Source organism: Fundulus heteroclitus, chromosome 7 (assembly GCF_011125445.2).
Source record: "Fundulus heteroclitus isolate FHET01 chromosome 7, MU-UCD_Fhet_4.1, whole genome shotgun sequence".
In the NCBI taxonomy this organism is placed as follows: domain Eukaryota; kingdom Metazoa; phylum Chordata; class Actinopteri; order Cyprinodontiformes; family Fundulidae; genus Fundulus; species Fundulus heteroclitus.
The window spans coordinates 13,928,097-13,946,696 of record NC_046367.1 but is presented as its reverse complement, the minus strand read 5'-3'; the positions used below and the strand labels follow the sequence as shown (position 1 = coordinate 13,946,696).

The 18,600-nt window shown below is 42.9% G+C and overlaps 1 protein-coding gene across 29 annotated transcripts in view; it reads left to right on the top strand.

Annotated features, from left to right (window-relative positions):
• neb (nebulin) overlaps window positions 1-18,600 on the top strand; it is a 72,588-nt gene that overhangs the window by 24,348 nt on the left and 29,640 nt on the right. For 24 of the 29 annotated variants that reach the window (XM_036138976.1, XM_036138997.1, XM_036138993.1 and 21 more), the window contains 53 exons: window positions 42-149; window positions 239-550; window positions 668-871; window positions 993-1,097; window positions 1,188-1,295; window positions 1,450-1,761; window positions 1,847-2,050; window positions 2,145-2,249; window positions 3,515-3,622; window positions 3,725-4,036; window positions 4,124-4,327; window positions 4,419-4,523; window positions 4,601-4,708; window positions 4,794-5,105; window positions 5,649-5,852; window positions 5,983-6,087; window positions 6,249-6,356; window positions 6,443-6,754; window positions 7,113-7,316; window positions 7,419-7,523; window positions 7,676-7,783; window positions 7,869-8,180; window positions 8,285-8,389; window positions 8,528-8,626; window positions 8,732-8,833; window positions 8,935-9,042; window positions 10,352-10,663; window positions 10,751-10,855; window positions 10,946-11,050; window positions 11,143-11,247; window positions 11,342-11,449; window positions 11,591-11,701; window positions 12,665-12,862; window positions 13,881-13,985; window positions 14,100-14,204; window positions 14,288-14,392; window positions 14,482-14,589; window positions 14,709-14,822; window positions 14,927-15,124; window positions 15,274-15,378; window positions 15,538-15,642; window positions 15,759-15,866; window positions 15,960-16,067; window positions 16,170-16,277; window positions 16,381-16,485; window positions 16,585-16,689; window positions 16,780-16,878; window positions 16,970-17,074; window positions 17,560-17,664; window positions 17,769-17,873; window positions 17,975-18,079; window positions 18,226-18,330; window positions 18,433-18,537. In XM_036138976.1, coding sequence (XP_035994869.1) covers window positions 42-149; window positions 239-550; window positions 668-871; window positions 993-1,097; window positions 1,188-1,295; window positions 1,450-1,761; window positions 1,847-2,050; window positions 2,145-2,249; window positions 3,515-3,622; window positions 3,725-4,036; window positions 4,124-4,327; window positions 4,419-4,523; window positions 4,601-4,708; window positions 4,794-5,105; window positions 5,649-5,852; window positions 5,983-6,087; window positions 6,249-6,356; window positions 6,443-6,754; window positions 7,113-7,316; window positions 7,419-7,523; window positions 7,676-7,783; window positions 7,869-8,180; window positions 8,285-8,389; window positions 8,528-8,626; window positions 8,732-8,833; window positions 8,935-9,042; window positions 10,352-10,663; window positions 10,751-10,855; window positions 10,946-11,050; window positions 11,143-11,247; window positions 11,342-11,449; window positions 11,591-11,701; window positions 12,665-12,862; window positions 13,881-13,985; window positions 14,100-14,204; window positions 14,288-14,392; window positions 14,482-14,589; window positions 14,709-14,822; window positions 14,927-15,124; window positions 15,274-15,378; window positions 15,538-15,642; window positions 15,759-15,866; window positions 15,960-16,067; window positions 16,170-16,277; window positions 16,381-16,485; window positions 16,585-16,689; window positions 16,780-16,878; window positions 16,970-17,074; window positions 17,560-17,664; window positions 17,769-17,873; window positions 17,975-18,079; window positions 18,226-18,330; window positions 18,433-18,537 — 7,731 coding nt within the window. The remainder of the gene's footprint in view (window positions 1-41; window positions 150-238; window positions 551-667; window positions 872-992; window positions 1,098-1,187; window positions 1,296-1,449; window positions 1,762-1,846; window positions 2,051-2,144; window positions 2,250-3,514; window positions 3,623-3,724; window positions 4,037-4,123; window positions 4,328-4,418; window positions 4,524-4,600; window positions 4,709-4,793; window positions 5,106-5,648; window positions 5,853-5,982; window positions 6,088-6,248; window positions 6,357-6,442; window positions 6,755-7,112; window positions 7,317-7,418; window positions 7,524-7,675; window positions 7,784-7,868; window positions 8,181-8,284; window positions 8,390-8,527; window positions 8,627-8,731; window positions 8,834-8,934; window positions 9,043-10,351; window positions 10,664-10,750; window positions 10,856-10,945; window positions 11,051-11,142; window positions 11,248-11,341; window positions 11,450-11,590; window positions 11,702-12,664; window positions 12,863-13,880; window positions 13,986-14,099; window positions 14,205-14,287; window positions 14,393-14,481; window positions 14,590-14,708; window positions 14,823-14,926; window positions 15,125-15,273; window positions 15,379-15,537; window positions 15,643-15,758; window positions 15,867-15,959; window positions 16,068-16,169; window positions 16,278-16,380; window positions 16,486-16,584; window positions 16,690-16,779; window positions 16,879-16,969; window positions 17,075-17,559; window positions 17,665-17,768; window positions 17,874-17,974; window positions 18,080-18,225; window positions 18,331-18,432; window positions 18,538-18,600) is intronic. The other 5 variants (XM_036138990.1, XM_036139002.1, XM_036138996.1 and 2 more) reach the window with 5 other exon arrangements.

Here is an 18,600-nt window from a genome sequence, read left to right as displayed (position 1 = left end):
ACAGAGCCCATTTCAATCGGATATCGCTGGATTATTTTCAGAAAAACTACAAACAGGCGAATGAAGACGCTAAGAAGAAGGGCTACGACCTGCGTAATGACGCCGTATCCATCATTGCAGCTAAAGCATCGAGGGACATTGCCAGTGATGTGAGCTTCCATGCATAATTAATTATGATCTATTGCTCTGAATGTATTATCATTAATGGTACTAATTTCTTTGTATTACTTTTTACTAGTACAAGTACAAGACAGGGTACAGGAAGCAGGTGGGTCACCACATCGGTGCCCGCTGCGTCCAAGATGACCCTCTGCTCATGCTGGCTCTGAACTCAGCCAAGATCGCCAGCGATGCTCTGTACAAGAAGGACTTCAACAAGTCCAAGACCAAGTTCAACCTGCCGGTGGACATGCTGAACCTTGAACTGGCCAAGAAGTGCCAGCAGCAAGTCAACGACTTCAACTACAGGACTCGCCTGCACCAGTGGACGTGCCTGCCTGACTCCAACGACGTGGTCCAGGCCAGACATGCGTATGACATACAGAGTGATGTGAGTATGATGAGTCTGAACAATTATTCTGTAGTGAGATAATATTGTTTTGATCCATGCTTGTATTGTTTAGCATTGAGATCACATCTTAATCCTGATTTCTGTTTTTTTGCCTAGAATGTGTACAAGGAGGATCAGAGATTGATGCAGGGTATTGGATGGGTGCCCATAGGTTCCCTGGATGTTGAGAAGGTGAAGAAAGCTGCTGAGATCCTGAGTGAAAGGAACTATCGGCAGCACCCGAGCCAGTTCAAATTCAAGAGCACGACGGAGGATATGCCTTTGGCGCTAGCAAAAGCCAATGCTCAGGTTATGAACAAGGTGAAAAACTAAAACTATTCCATCTGGTATTGATGAAAATCACCTGATGTGAAATATTTTTGAAATGTTATGCAAAACTCATTTGACTGATCTTTCATGTTGTTGTTTTTTGTGAGCGCAGAAATCCTACATCGAAGCCTGGGAGAATGAGAAGACAAAGATCCATGTCATGCCTGATGCCATGGATATCCTTCTGGCAAAAGCAAACAATGTCAACTATAGCGTGGTATGTTCACACTCTAAAGCGATGGTGTAAACATGGTTCGGCTATACTTTTAGCTGTGAAAACATGCACTTTATCCGTTCATGTTTGCAGAAACAATACAAACAAGCGAATGAAGACGCCAAGAAGAAGGGCTACGACCTGCGTGGTGATGCCATATCCATCATTGCAGCCAGAGCCTCCAGAGACATTGTCAGCGATGTAAGTCATTTGGATATAAGAGTCAGAACCTTTGGTTAAATGTTCTACGTATATTGAAGGAAATAGTTTTTTGTTTTTTTTGTAGCTACATATTGCTTTACCATGGTTGCAGTGTTTGAACATTAACTATGATACTGTTTCTCTTTTCATCCAGTACAAGTACAAGACTGGGTACCGGAAGCAGGTGGGTCACCACATCGGTGCCCGCTGCGTCCAGGACGACCCTCTGCTCGTGCTGGCTCTGAACTCAGCCAAGATCGCCAGCGATGCTCTGTATAAGAAGGACTTCAACAAGTCCAAGACCAAGTTTAACCTGCCGGTGGACATGCTGAACCTTGAACTGGCCAAGAAGTGCCAGCAGCAAGTCAATGACTTCAACTACAGGACTCACCTGCATCAGTGGACGTGCCTGCCCGACTCCAACGACGTGGTCCAGGCCAGACATGCGTATGACCTACAGAGTGATGTGCGTGGTACCCACATAATTTTTTCATTCGTGTGACTTATTTCATTACGGAAATTCGTCAAATACAGCATACTGTGCTCTCCAGGCTGTCTACAAAGCGGACCTGAAGTGGCTCCAGGGAACGGGCTGGGTCCCCATTGGTTCGCTGGATGTGGAGAAAGCCAAGAAGGCTGATGAGGTTTTGAGTGAAAGGAAGTACCGCCAGCACCCCAGCACTGTGAAATTCACCAGTCCCATTGATGCCATGAACCTTGTGCTGTCAAAGAACAACGCTCAGACAATGAACAAGGTAGAACCGACCTTCACGTAGATTAGGAGAGCCATTTTTTTTTTTGCCTCGTTATCTCTGAGAAAACTACTATTTATGTGTGGTGTGTTGCCAGCGCCTCTACACCGAGGCATGGGAGAACGAGAAGACCAAGCTGCACATGAAACCTGACACTCCTGAGATCGTCCTCTCTCAACAAAATGCCATCAACATGAGCAAGGTTCGTATAATCTCTTCTACAAATAAAAAAAACAACAACCAGAATAACGTTCCGTTTGATTTTTACAAATGAAGTTACAAATTTTTTTCTTTTTCCTTAGAAAATGTATCACTTGCCATTTTTTTCCCTGTCTTGACAAACCATTCACAAACAATTCTTGCAGGAGACACTATAAACGTACTTTCTATGTTGGATAAAGGTTTGGTTGTTAAAGAAACTTTCCAGCATGTTGTTTGGTGACACAAGACAAATTTTGATTTGTTTGTGATTTTAATCAGGAATATTTGTGTTAAAAATTTGAAGTATTGTATATAGCAAAACCCTTCTCGACCCAGCCTTCTTAAAAACAAATAAACAATGATTAGGACGGGGTTGGTAAACATTATAAATAAAATTATTCCTTTACTAATTGAATTGCCAACCCTCCCTTAACGGTTATTTGTTACAATTTCTCATTTATGTTTAAAAACACTCAAATGCTTTTTTTCTAATGCCTGCCAAACACAGTTAAGTTAGATGTCACTTTATATTTCTGTGCTCAAGGCAAACAGACGCGACCCAAGTCCCATGTTCAAAATTCTAAAAGTCATTTATTTTGCATCCTACCCAGCTAACTCACAGAAACAGGGAGGTGGGTTGGGTTGCCTTGTTGTGTCGGGTCAGAATTGTTCTAAAAAATAAGTGAGATATCCCTTCTGTTGTGTGAACTGGCTTTTTTTTTAAACATAGCGGCACTAGAGGCTGACTAAAGGCTCCGTCAACCATGAGGTGACAAAGATGGAGAATAAAGATAGGGAAAAGCAGCAGCCAAGCATCACCTCAACAGTGATGAGCAGAAATGGAGGCCTATCTCTAAAATGAAGATTTAAAAAGTATTGTTAGAAAGGAGCCGAGATCTTATCCCATTTGTAACTTTGAGACTGATTGGAGCAACAATATTTTCAAGACTGAGACATGAAATCATGGCTGAATGCCATTTAGTGTGCAGGGCAGCAGTCTTCCATCCCAATAATATGTCAGAGTTGGCCAAAAAAGACCGCACATATTTTTTTCATACATAATACATTTATCTTCCTTATTCAATGTACCAAAGAGATTAGTTCAGTTTTATGAGCCACATTCAGGACAATTTTAGGTTTCATAAACGACCTTTACTAATTTTTGAAATCAGGATGTACAAAGTACACACAGATAAATGTGGCCTCATTGAATTCAGTTTTTAAAACCAATTTAAATGATATATATTTTTCTCTTCTTTTCACCAGAAACTGTACAGACAAGGTTTTGAGGAGACCATCAAAAAGGGCTACTTCCTTCCTCCTGATTCGATTTCTGTGAAGGCCGCTAAGGCCTCCAGGGATATCATCAGTGATGTGAGTCCCACAGGCTGTAATCTCTGTCCATTTAGTTGACTAATATTATCAAAAAACGTAAGCGTTGGAGGCAAGATAAACATTTTCCTTTGATTCCATCAGTACAAGTACAAGACAGGATACAGGAAGCAGGTGGGTCACCACATCGGTGCCCGCAGCGTCCAGGACGACCCTCTGCTCATGCTGGCTCTGAACTCAGCCAAGATCGCCAGCGATGCTCTGTACAAGAAGGACTTCAACAAGTCCAAGACCAAGTTCAACCTGCCGGTGGACATGCTGAACCTTGAACTGGCCAAGAAATGCCAGCAGCAAGTCAACGACTTCAACTACAGGACTCGCCTGCACCAGTGGACGTGTCTGCCCGACTCCAACGACGTGGTCCAGGCCAGGAAAGCCTATGATCTTCAGAGTGACGTGCGCACTTCTATCATCTAATCAGTTCACTATGTCATGCAATTGGTTTTTTTATATGCTTTCTAAAAGTCAAGCTGTCTTGTTCAGGCTGTCTACAAAGCTGACATAGACGAGGTTATCGGCGTGGGGTGGATACCGATCGGTTCCCTGGATGTGGTGAAAGCCAAGAACGCTGCTACGATTCTCAGCGAGCATCTCTACAGGCAGAAACCAGAGAAATTTAAATACAAAAGTGATATGACTGCCATGCCCATGGTCTTAGCCAAAACAAATGCCGAGACCATCAACAAGGTACATGAGGGAGCGTTTGCATTTTATTTAAATCATTTGCAACGGAGGTTCTTGGTTTACTTTTTGACTTTCCTTTTGTTCCCCTCCACAGAAAAGCTACATTGCTGCATGGGAAGCAGATAAAATAAAGACCCATATGACCCCAGACCTTCCTGAGATTCTGCTTTCCAGAGCTAATGCTTACAACATCAGCAGGGTATGTCGGACCTATGTTTTCCTAGTCTGGATTTGCTCAGTCCCGTTGCATTCATTTACATTTGCACTCCTTTTCAGAAAAATTACAGAGAGGCTGTGGAGGATATGTTCAGAAAAGGCTACGACATGAAGGCTGACGCTGTTTCTATTGTTGCTGCCAAACACGGAAGGGAAATCATCAGCGATGTATGTAACATAAAACACAATCTATTTCTGCCATGTCCCTTTGCTTGTATTGCAAACTTTGATTTTCATTTTTGTCTCTCCAAAGTATAAATACAAGACAGGTTACCGCAAGCAGGTGGGTCACCACATCGGCGCGCTCAGTTGTCAGGACGACCCTCTCATCGTGCTGGCTCTGAACTCAGCCAAGATCGCCAGCGATGTTCTCTACAAGAAGGACTTCAACAAGTCCAAGACCAAGTTCCACCTGCCCGTGGACATGCTGAACCTTGAACTGGCCAAGAAGTGCCAGCAGCAAGTCAACGACTTCAACTACAGGACTCACCTGCACAACTGGACGTGCCTGCCAGACTCCAACGACGTGGTCCAGGCCAGGAAGGCTTATGACTTGCAGAGTGATGTGAGTACAGAAAAGCACTTTTGTCACAGTGCCTTGCAAGATATGGATTATTCTGATATTCTGTCAAATTTCAACCCATAAACTTTATCCTGTTTTATGATTTTATGTAATGGGCGTTTACCTTTAAGTAATCTGGTAAGCTGACATCGACACACCCCAAAAGACTCTCTGCTGTAATGGCAGCAAAAAGTGGTTCTTCAAAGTATTCCTGGGGTTGCTGAGATCAAATGGACATCACAGCTATCAGATCTTAATTTGTAAAAATGTTAAAAATCATCATGGGGGTGGATTAAATATGCATTGTGCGCTTCTAATTTAGTGTTTGTTTTCATACGTATATCTATCTTTCTCCTTCTGCCTCCCAAGTATGCATTACTACTGGTCTATTACAAAAAAAATCCACATGAAAAACAATGAAATTTGTAGTTGTGATAAAATGTGAAGAAGTGTAAGCGACGTGAGGCACTGAATGACTTTTAATGCCGCATTTTAAAAATTCATTTAAGAGTTAGTCCCATTCTTCCTTTTCCATCCCACTCATAGGCTGTGTACAAGGCGGACATGGAATGGATCAAGGGAATGGGCTGGGTGCCCATTGGGTCACTGGATGTGGAGAAAGCCAAGAAAGCTGCAGAGATCCTGAGCGACAGGAAGTACCGGGAGCATCCCAGCAAATTCAAGTTCACTGCCAAGACCTCAGATATGCCATATGCTCTAGCTCAAGCTAATGCCCAGATTATGAACAAGGTACAAAATCCTGAATATATTAGCTGCTATTCAACCAATTAAATCATATTGCCTTAATTGGTTAATTGCTGCTTTTGGTATAATTCTTTATCCTTCAAAGAAATACATGTTTTATTCTTTTTGCACACAGAAAGCATACACTGAGGCCTGGGACAATGACAAGATCAACCTGCATATCTTACCCGACACTCCAGAGATCATGCTGGCCAAGCAGAATAAACTCAACACCAGTCTGGTAATGCAGTGGCTTTTTCACATAATTAAATAACCGTTTAGTTCAAATACCATTGCTGAATGAGTGGATGTTTATGTATATTAAATAAATACATCTCCGGAGTGCAAACTGAGCAGCACACGTCGCCCTTGCAACACCACTGCTTTTTGCTTCGTTCACAGAAATATTATCGTGAAGGTTATGTTGACACCATCAACAAGGGCTACTTCCTTCCCAAAGATGCCATTTCTGTCGTGGCGGCCAAAACCTCCCGGGATATCGTCAGCGATGTAAGTTTAGTCTCCCGTGTCAAGCATCCTGGCACTCCCCTTTACTGATCATAAAGCAAAACTTGTGGAAACATCTTTGTCTTCAGTACAAGTACAAGGCCGGTTTCCGCAAGCAGTGCGGCCACCACATCGGTGCGCTGAGCATCAAAGACGACCCCATGATGATGCTGGCCGCTCACGTGGCCCAGATCTCCAGTGACAATATCTATAAGAAGGAATTTAACAAGACCAAGACCAAGTACAACCTGCCGGTGGACATGCTGACGATCGAACTGGCCAAGAAGTGCCAGCAGCAAGTCAACGACTTCAACTACAGGACTCACCTGCACCAGTGGACGTGTCTGCCCGACTCCAACGACGTGGTCCAGGCCAGGAAGATCTATGACCTGCAGAGTGACGTGAGTACATGTAGGGTGATCAAACCTGACCAGTTCAGCATCGGTAACTATATTTAGAGGGATTAAAACTTTCTGTTCTTATTTCGGTGTCCTTTTGTATTCATACCCTGCTATTTTAATAGCAGTATTAGTAGTAATAGTAGGAGTTGCAATAGTCGTAGTTTCAAAGGAACAGTAGTAGGAGGAGTTAGTAGTAATGGAACAGATGTTGTTGTATGCCTACATTTAAATTTCATTTTCACAAAAAAAAAAAAAACACTAGCCTGTGACATTAAAGCAGAATTTCATACTGCTACTCCAGCTTGTGAAATAAAAGAAAAGCCTTCCCAAAAAAAACTGCATAAATATTGTTTTTCAGGCTGTTTACAAAGCAGACCTGGAGTGGCTGAGAGGCTGCGGCTGGTCGCCCCATGAGTCCGTGGACGTGGTCAAAGTCAAGCACGCCCAGACGGTCCTCAACGACAGACTCTACCGCCAGCACCCAAGCACCGTCAAGTTCACCAGTGTTGTGGACCTGCCAGCTATCGTCCTATCCAAGCAGAACGCGGACAACCTAAGTGATGTGAGTAGTGACCTCTGACCATGAAGCTGATCAGATTAACATTCTTATAAATGGTTGTGCAAATGAGAACATAATAACGCCTTTTTTTTCTCTCTTGAACAGAGGAAATACAGGGAGGTTTGGGACAAAGATAAGCTCAGCATTCACATTCCACCTGACATTCCTGCTTATGAGCTGTCCAAGGCCAATGCCATCACCATCAGCAATGTAAGTTTGCGTCGAAGTTCTCGCCCTAAAAATAACGGAACACCTCAGGTCATTTTGAAATGTCTCCCGGTTTGAGAGGCAGATCTGAGGCGTAAATCGATATCTCCATCGTCAGCGTCTACTTTTCCTGTTATTCTTTTGGTTCTGTGCAGAAACTCTACACACAAGCCTGGGATGACCAAAAGGCCAAAGCCTTCCAGATCAAGGAGGACGCCATAGCCGTGCTGAAAGCCAAAGCTTCCAGGGACATCATTAGTGATGTAAGTGGGAAGAAAATCAAATCAGCACACGCATCTGTAACGGGCTGCACTTTTATTAATCTTTTTTCTTTCTTTTCCATATCAGTACAAGTACAAAGAGGGATACCGCAAGCAGGTGGGTCACCACATCGGCGCCCGCTGCGTCCAGGACGACCCTCTTATCATGCTGGCTATGAACTCAGCCAAGATCGCCAGTGATGCTCTGTACAAGAAGGACTTCAACAAGTCCAAGACCAAGTTCAACCTGCCGGTGGACATGCTGACACTGGAGCTTGCCAAGAAATGCCAAACCCAGGTCAACGACTTCAACTACAGGACCTATTTGCACCAGTGGACTTGCCTGCCCGACTCCAACGACGTGGTCCAGGCCAGGAAAGCCTATGACCTCCAGAGCGACGTAAGCAAACGCTGATGTGCTTGGAAGGTGTCCTTTTGAAATCTGATTATTGCCAGCGTTCATCCCATTTTAAATAAATCTGTCTCCGTTTTTCTCCCCGCTAGGCTGTCTACAAAGCTGACATGGAGTGGATAAAAGGCTGCGGGTGGATACCTCATGAGTGTGTAGATGTTGTGAAGGTGAAGCATGCTCAGAAGATCCTCGCTGATGTAAGTTTGACACTTGACCATCCTCAAACCACCTGAAAAACGAAACGTACGACGCTACAACAGAAAAAAGGGACCCTAAAAGTAATTACTTAAAGGTTAATATGTACTTGAACTGATCCTGTTTTTTTTTTTCCACAGAGAGGATACCGCGTCAAGCTGGACACACAGAAGTTCACTGTTCCTACCGACAGAGTTGACTTGGCCTGTGCCAAGAATGCTGCCGAGGTCTTAAACGAGGTAACAGACGGGTTTCCTCTTTTTCCCCCTTAACCTTCGTCCAATATGACTTTGTCATGTCAAGTAACTGAATAAAATTAAAGTAAATGTTTTTTCCCTGCTCAGGCCAAATACCGTGAGGCATGGCAACAGGAAAAACTCAAGTACTCTTTGGTAGACACTCCCGGTCTTGCTACGGCCAGAGAGGTCGCTAAAAATGTTCACCCGGTAAGGTTTGACACATTTTTTTTTTATTAAATCAAGAATCTGTTCCCATGACCCGCCTAGGGATTTATGTTGTTTTTTTTTCTTTCATTTGCGTCCTGTAGAAACTGTATACTGAAGCGTGGGACAAGGTGAAAGCCACTGGGTTCTTCATGCCTCCAGATGCCGTACCAATTAAACAATGCATCCTTACAACTCAAGTGCAGAGTAAGGTGAGTGGCGGGAGTTTGATTCACACACTAAGAGTTTAGATTATTAATATGCTTCGACAGGGATCTACGTTTTGTGATGCACGTCCCTAATCGGCCATTTGGTTACATGCAAACGTAAGGAATGCTAATTAATTTTAAAATGCAAAAGGTCAGGAGTTACACGTGTTGACTCCTCATATAGAGGAGGCTGTTTGTCCAAGAGAAGATTTGCAAAAATGTAGTCTACAGTTCCCAATAAATACCCTTCTGCTTACTGAAACAATTGCATGAAGCCCCCCATGTAGTACGCTAAGGTAAACCAGGGGTGCCCAAAGTGAGTCGTAGGGGCAGCACTGGTGGTCGATACAGACTAACACTTTTTCTTTAAATTGCGTTTTCTTGTGTTAGCATCCATTGCCCATTTTTTAAAAACAGACAAAATAAAGCAAGAGCTTTCAAGAGTGACACGTATCCTGTTATTGTTGCTGAGAATAGACTTAGAAATAAGATTTACTGATTATTTTCATATAAACATCAGATTAGTTTGTCTCACCATGCTTAGTTTATTAATGGTAAACACAATAAAGAATATTTAAAATTATTCAATGTTAGGTTTATATATATATATATATATATATATATATATATATATATATATATATATATATACACGCACTTTACATTTTCTGTGAACCATGAGTCCTTTCAACTCGGTGATTATGTCCCATCTGGTGAAATGTAACAAATTTATACTTTTTTTTAGTGTTTTTTTCAGTGTTCAATTAAACCTTGGAAGTTTATGATATTTGATGTTTAAAGAACATGACATGGATGCGATCTGATGGGCTTCCTGTTTTGGGTCTAAATCACTTTCGTATACAGCATCTTCAGTGTAGGATAGTTGTTGCTGCTGCTTTTGACCAACTGATTACACAGCAATTTAAATGGGACAAAACGTTACCGAATAAGCCAAAGTATTTGCAGAATTACATGGTAGAAAGTCTCTGATTACTTTTATTGCACAGGTTTACCTTTGCAGCTCTGCTTAACGTCTTGTAATGCTTCTTAAATGTTAAATGGGAATGACGGCAAGATGTTTTAGATCTAAGAACTGTTAAATAAGTTGCCTATTGGACTTTAGATTTACATCAAGATTGAGCCCTTAAAAAAGGCTATTTGACCATTTTTGACATTTATGAGACATGATTTTTTTTTTTACTATGCTTGAATGGACTCTTTTTATTGAGATGGTTATGCTAAAACTAAACGCTTGAAAGCATGTAAGAGCGTAAACAAACATGTGAATAACAATGTTTGGTTTAACCTGCAGCATAAGTACCTAGACGGATACCGCAAGCAGGTGGGTCACCACATCGGCGCGCTCAGTTGTCAGGACGATCCCCTCATCGTGCTGGCTCTGAACTCAGCCAAGATCGCCAGTGATGTTCTCTACAAGAAGGACTTCAACAAGTCCAAGACCAAGTACAACCTGCCGGTGGACATGCTGAACCTTGAACTGGCCAAGAAGTGCCAGCAGCAAGTCAACGACTTCAACTACAGGACTCACCTGCACCAGTGGACGTGCCTGCCAGACTCCAACGACGTGGTCCAGGCCAGGAAGATCTACGACCTCCAGAGCGATGTGAGTCAAACACGCTGTGAATTTTTTGTATGCGTTCAACAATGCGTCAAAACTTTGCTCCTGACGAGTCATGGTCTCCACCCGCAGAACGTCTACAGGGCAGATCTGGAATGGATCCGTGGATGCGGCTGGGTGGCGGCTGACTCCGTCGATCACGTCAAAGTCAGGAAGGCCCAGGAGATTCTCAATGATGTGAGGTTCCGTCGATGCGTCCGGCGTTTGGTCTTTGCATGAGCTATTGAACCACGGTGGTTTATCTCGATGTCGTCATTTTATCTGCAGAGGCTTTACAAGAAGAGCGCCAAAGAAGGCTTTGGAAAATTCAGCCTGATTGTAGATCGCCCGGAGATCGTCTTGGCAAAGATAAACGCCGCCAACCTCAGTGACGTATGTCAAGTGCTCATAATGATCAATAAAAAATGTCTTTTTATCAAATTTTTTTTATCAATGTACATTCTACCTTTTTTATTTCACAACAGCTGAAATACAAAGAGACGTTCAACGCAGAAAAAGGTCATTACATCGGCTCAGAGGACACCCCTCAACTGGCACACAGCAGAGAAATGGCCAAGACCAACAGTGAGGTAATAAGAGATAACAGACTGAGTTGTTCTTCCTTCAGCTTTTACTTCGCTGCTCATTTTTTTTTTAAATTTCACCTTATTTTGTTCATTCTAGAAACTTTACAAATTACAATGGGACAGTACTAAAGCTACAAGCTACAGCCTGAACCATGAATACATCCCACTGCTCAGTGGCAAGCAGGGCCGGGAGATTGCCAGTGATGTAAGTTTTTACTCTTTTTATTATTATTATTATTATTATTATTATTATTATTATTATTATTATTATTATTATTATTATTATTATTACAGGTGCTTGAAAGATATTTAAATACAATCAACACTATTTATTTTTGCTTGTTAGGTCAAGTACAAGGATTCTCATGAGAAAGCCAAGGGCCACTACATGGCCGGGACCCTTGTGGACTTCCCTGAGGTGATGCGCTGTGGCCAGCAGGAGAAGAACAAGGCACTGGTAAGATGCCCGAAATATTGAAGCCTATCAATTTGCACCACACACAGCCGGAAAGGCCGGAGAATTAGTAGGTAGACATTAAGCCAACGCCACCTGCATGCCATGATAGAAATATTTCAGTTTACGGAAATATTTTTTTTATATGTCCATGTTTAAAACCCTTTAAACAAGGATATACAAAAGAGTTACTGTGGCATGCAGATGTATAGTTCAACTTCTGTTTATTGTGATAGACCAACACAGAGTTAGCTGTAAATGTCGGGTGGGAGGAAAGCTCGATTTTCTTTTATGCACGTTTCCTTCACTCAGATACTCCTGAATGATGTCTGATGCAAGCAACTGGCTTCTAAAGTTTCCTAATTACCAAAAATCCATCTGCTTGTTTGCGATTTTATCTCAGAATAGTAGCTGAGTACTTTGAATACTTAATGGGTTTGTTAAGGTTGAAACATGGTAGTGGCAGAATCCTGCTCTGGGCACGCTTTCCTTCAGCAGGGGTTGGGCAGGGTTTTAGAGAAGATGGACAGAGCTAAACACAGTACAGTGTTAGAATAAAAACTATTAGTGACTGCTAAATACTGAGGTGTAGGCTCGCCAACCATCAGGACAACAATCCTTAACTTACAGTGAGAGCTAGAATTGAATTCAAGTGTTAGAATGGCCCGGTAAAAGTCTAGAACCACTGCAAGGCACTATAATCTGTGAAAGTCTATATATATATATATATATATATATATATATATATATATATATATATATATATATATATATATATATATATATATATATATATATAAAAATTTATACCAAATACATGGTAGTTCTCTCTCTCTCTCTATCTCTCTCTCTCTCTCTTTCTATATATATATATATATACTAAGCACTGAATTCAAGACAAGTTGATGGGGAATTTTCATTCAGCTGCAGCTTGATTCATTGCATTCTTATAATGCGTCTTAACAGAGGGTCTACCAGAAGGACTACCACCAGACGAAGACCAAGATCCACCTCCCGCCTGACATCATCGCTAACCAGGTAGCTAAGCGGTGCCAGGACATGCTGAGTGATGTCCTCTACCGCACCCACCTACACCAGTGGACGTGCCATCCAGAGCAGGAGGATGCTATCCGGGCCCGGAAGACCAACGAGATTCTCAGTGATGTAAGTCGTCCTTTTTTTCAAACTTGAGTCACGGTAAAATTTTTAAATTAGAAATAAGAAAGGCTAATTTTGGATGTATTTTTAGATTTAGATAAATATTATTAATTAATATATTATATATTATTCATTTGTTCATTGCCATAGTCTTTTTGATACCGGTTTCTAACATGTTACTTTTAATACTCTTAGCCCTTTAAGTCTATATTATTATTAATAATAATAATAATAATAATAAAAATAATAATAATAACCTCTATTTAACCAGGTTTGTCCCATTGAGATCAAAAAATCTCTTTTGCAAGAGAGACCTGCCCATAAGTGGCAGCATATAGTTAAGATAAAAGAACAGTAAAACACATAATCAGATTAAACATAGACATAAATATAATATTTACAATAAAACAGTTAAAAATAAGGGGATTTACACTCAAATAAAGTAATTTATGTAACTTGGATATGATGTAATCTTGATACATTGAAAGAAACTAGAGTTTTGAGTTCTAACTGCAAACTGTTCCATTGTGTTGAAGCAGAGAAGCTAAAAACGTGCCTTCCATTTTCTGCTATGACCCGAGAAATAGTAACATTAGCAACAGAGTTACACCTTAAATTGGTCCTCTACTTCATTCATTTATAAGATTCTTTTCCATAATAAGCCAACTTTTGGTTCATTTAATGTTTGTGTGATATAGAATAAAATCTTTCTTGATGTATCATCTACAGTTTTGCTAAAACCTCAGTAGTTAAGGAGCTCGGGTTGATAGAGCTTTATATCATTTGAATAATTAATTGAAAAAGATCTCATAAACCTATGAAGATAACTCATGTAAATTGTTATTAATTCATGTAAAGTCTTCAATTTACATAACAGTTTTCTTAAAAAGGGTCAAACTTAATTAAATTGAACGTTCTGACTCCCTGATTGTCGGCCACTTAAATATACAGAAAAAAACAGCATTGTGCTTGCGTGGGTCAACCTTGTCCTAACTCTGCACATTTGACCCATACCGTTCAACAGGTATTCTACAAGGACGACCTGAACTGGATGAAGGGCATCGGTTGCTATGTCTGGGACACGCCAGAGATCCTCCGTGCCAAGAAATCCTACGAGCTGCAGAGTGATGTGAGTATAGCCGCGCGCGGCGTCATATGCAATCCTTCTTTGAGTCCTACTCCGTAGAGAGAGAAATGATGGGATTAACTCGCTCATAAATGATCTGTGTGATATATATTCCAGCTTAAATACAGGGCCGACGCTAAGAAGGAGTTTAACAACTACTCCATTGTGACCGACACGCCCGAGTATGTCACCGCTGTCCTGGGCCACACCTGGGCCAGTGACGTAAGTTAGCACGAGTCTCAGAATCATCCTTAACGGTGTTCAGGGGAGAACAGCCTTCGCTCATAACCTCATATCCCTTCCAGCTGAACTACCGGGAGGCGTACCATAAGGAGAAGCACATGTACACGACCGTTCTGGATACCCATGATTACGCCAGATGCCACAACTTCAAATTCTTCTTCAGCAACGTGAGCAAAAACACCGTCTTTTCATAAGTATAAAGATTCAATAGATGAGCATGAACGCGCTGATGACGTCTTCATTTTTCTTTCCAAAGAAAAACTACACAGCTGCCTGGGATAAAATTAAGGCAAAGGGCTACCAGATTCCAGCGGATGCCCATGCCTTGCAACACGCCAAGCAGCAAAAGGTCATCCTCAGCAACGTAAGTTCCAGTTCAACTCCAACAGCAACATTCCTTGCTAGAACTAAAGGGGGTTTCCCTCAAATGTATGTTAGACTGTCTAACTCTAAGAGACTATATGGATCTTCTTGCCTCTGCAGGTCAAGTACAAGGAGGATTATGAAAAATTCAAATCCCTTTACAGTCTGCCAAAGTCGCTCGAAGACGATCCTGCCACTGCCCGTTGCGTCAAAGCCGGAAAGCTGGTTCTAGATGTGAGCATTTCCGCACCATTCCTGTCATGTTCATTTTAACGCTAAGTACGCCAAAAACGTACCACTTTTCAACTAATGCACGCATCTGCTGCTCACGCGCTCAGCGCCTGTACAAGGAGAACTACGAGAAGACCAAGGCCAAGAACCACATCCCCCCGGACATGCTGGAGATCATGTCCGCTCGCAACACCCAGTCCACCGTCAGCGGCATCCACTACCGCAAGTATCTGCACCAGTGGATATGCATGCCTGACATGCAGATGTACGTCCAAGCCCGCAAAGTCAACGAGCAGCTCAGTGACGTGAGTAGCCCCATACAGTCCTAGTACTGCGCCGACAGACAAGCGTGCGCTTTATCTGGGTTGTCAAACGTTGCAGAGTAGAAGTTTATCAACTGAAAGAGATGAAAAGAGAAGATGAGAAGTGTTAAATGTAAGCCATTCTTCTCCAGATCTTCTACAAGGATGACCTGAACTGGCTGAAAGGCATCGGCTGCTATGCCTGGGACACTCCAGAGATCCTCCGCGTCAAGAACGCTGGTGTCCTGCAGAGCGAGGTAAACGCTTTCAGTAGATACCAGTTTATTTTATTGCTTTCTTTTCCTGCGTTTATCTCTCTGAAAACTGGGTTTTAACCCCCTTTTCGTGGACCAACCACGTTTTACCTTGCTCTCATGTCGTCTCAAAGTGACGGTCATTTTGTCTTCTCCTTCCAGTCCAAGTACAGAGCCAAAGGCATCGAGGCGTTCAAGGACTACACGGTGGTGACGGACACGCCGGTGTACGAAACGGCCAAGCTGAATGCTCAGAACCTAAGTGATGTAATCCCGCCATCTTTAATCGCTTTATTCACCATTTTATCAAACTAATGCCCGATCAAAGATATGTCGGCATCATAAATCTGATCCAATCAGTTTTCCCTTTTCCCTTTGTCCAGCTTCACTACCGTTTCGATTACAACACCAACGTCAAGGGCAAGCACGCCTCCCCCGCTGTGACCGTTGAAACAGAGCGAGCACGCCAGGCTAATTACATCCAGAGTGATGTAGGTTTTCTATTCCTTAATTTATATATGTTCCTTATGTCACCACATAATGTGACATAGCGTCTCCTAAACCTGTCTGCTGTCCTCTGCTAGAACTGGTACAAAGAAGCCAACAAGAACTCCATGCCCACCGGGTACACTCTGCCCAGTGACACCCCGCTCATCAAGCAGGCCAAGATGAACAGCGTTGTCACCAGCAACGTACGTATTTATGAGTTTTCCTTTTAAACATTCGACAACAGCGTAAGGAGCATGCCATCGCGATGTACCCGAATCACACATGTTTTTCTCTTCTCTCCTCAGGTGAAATACAAGGAGGCCTTTGAGATGGTGAAGGCTAAAGCCTACACTCTTCACCCGGAAGGCGTCAACTTTGTCACCGCGAGGAAGGCTCACCACATCATCAACGACGTAAGTGAAGAAGTTCTTTACGGCGGCGGCGAGCGGACGAAGAGGCCCGTGACCTTTTGCGGCGATGTGGCCTGACCCAAACGTTTCGTGTTTGTTTCCTCAGCGTCTGTACCGCGAGACTTACCACAAGCAGAAGGACAAGATCCACACAACCTACGACACGCCCGAAGTCAAGCAAGTCAAGATGAACCAGCAGAACCTGAGCGATGTACGCAACCGTTATCGATGTTCCCATTTCATTTTCTGCTTTAGCTGAGCTGAGAGGATGTGCTGTTTATGCTTTTTTTTCCCCCTCCTCTCACCCTAGCTGTTCTACAGGGAGAAATACTACAACAGCAGAGGCCAGCTGATCTCCATGCCGATCACACCCCAACTCATGCACTGTCGCCACGTCAACGAGATCACCAGCGAGGTATTGTGTGGAAAAAAAGGACACATGGTTATCTCGCTTTTTTGTTTCAAACCAAGTTGGTAAGAACTTGCTTGTTGTTATTTTTATTAGCTGAGGTACAAAGAGGATCTGATGTGGCTGAGAGGCGTCGGCTGCTTCTTGTATGACACCCCGGAGATGGTCCACGTGCGAAACATCACCAAATTCAAGGTGCGTTTGCCCGTTTGTCCTTTTTTTTCACGTCATATTCTTCTTTTTTTCAGCCGGCCCGTCTCTCACATGAGTTGTTTTTGCTTTACAGACAAGCTATCCGGTGGACGCCAAGAAGAACCTGTCTAACTACACCGTGGTCCTAGATACTCCGGAATACAACCGTGTGACTGAGCTCAAGACCCACATGAGCGACGTGAGTGTTCATACCTTTAAACTTTTTCTTTTATTTTTCATATATTATTGTAACGTTACGTGATAGACCAACAGAAACTGGTACAGAAAGGTAAAGTTCTGGATACCAGGTTATCGTTCGCCCATTTACTGCTATTCCAAGGAGAGCTTTAATAAGAGAAGCAGCCGTGAGGCCTTCGGTAACTTCGGAGGGGCTGCAGAGGTCCACAGCTCAGGTTGGGAGAATCTGTACACAGGACAGCTATTAGTTGTGCTCTCTAAAAATATGGCCTTTATGGAGGAGAGACAGCAAGAAAGCTGTTGCTGAAAGAAAGCCATTCGGACCGGACGAAGTCGTGTTTTCATACCCTGTGAAGAACGGTTTGGATCTCCTGGTGTCTAACAGTTTTTTTTAAATCTTTTGTTAGTGTGCAACATCCTGTAAAGGTTCCTCAGAATTTGCAGCAGTTTCAGCTTTATTTTCTTTCACTGCTTGTCTCCATCCAGCGGATATACAGAGCTCAGAGCAGGAAGGATATGGCTAAGGTTTCCTCCATCGCCGATTCTTTGGACATCAAGAGAGTCAAGTGGGCCCAACAGCTGACTAACAAGGCAAGCTGAAACACACCTCTGCTCTTCTAGCATATAATTCAGCACGTTTCTCATATTCTCCACTGTAAAACATGCTGATGGATTTTTTCTTCTCCCGCCTACAGTACCAGTACACAGATCTGGCATCGAAGGAGAGAGCTCACTTCACTCCAGAAACGAACACCCCAAATATTCAGCACGCAAGAAAAATGAAAGTGGTCTACAGTGAGGTCAGCTCTCTGTCCTCCCTTATCATGCTTGATAAAGTCGCCCAAGTTGATTTACGTATCCTGAAACATCTGAGACCTTACCTATTTTGTTCTCCACTCAGACTAAGTACAAAGAGCAGTATGAAAAGATGAAGCACAGGTACACCGCTATCGCTGATACGCCCATGCTGATCCGATCCAAGAAAGCCTACCTGCAGTCCAGTGACGTAAGTATGGCGCCAATATTTTTCCAACGTCATTATTCGTAAAGGTGATATGTTTGGTCGTGTTTTTTTTTTAATCAAATGCAGAGCTTAAACGGGCAGTGGTGAAAAAAAAAAAACCTTTACCCACATTTCGTTCTTCCCTCCAGTTGCGCTACAAGGAAACCTTTGAGCTTTCCAAGGGCCATTATCACACCAACAAGGACGCCCTGGACATCGTCTGCCACCGCAAGTTCACTGATGACATCAGCGAGGTCAGCGCCTGATACGAATAGACCCAAAATCATCTACGAGCGCCAAATTTAAAACATTTAAAGGTGACTTACTTCCCTTCACTCTCTGTTCCTGGTCCCCAGGTGAAATACCGGGAGAAGTACATTAACTCTCTGGGCACGTGGAAGTCCATCCCTGACCGCCCCGAGTTCTTCTTCAGCAAGATAGCCGGTGACAACGTCAGCAACGTGAGTGCTCAAAACTGCCGTCCCATGTCCTCCCAGCAGACAGAAGGACTCGCCCGCTGCGTA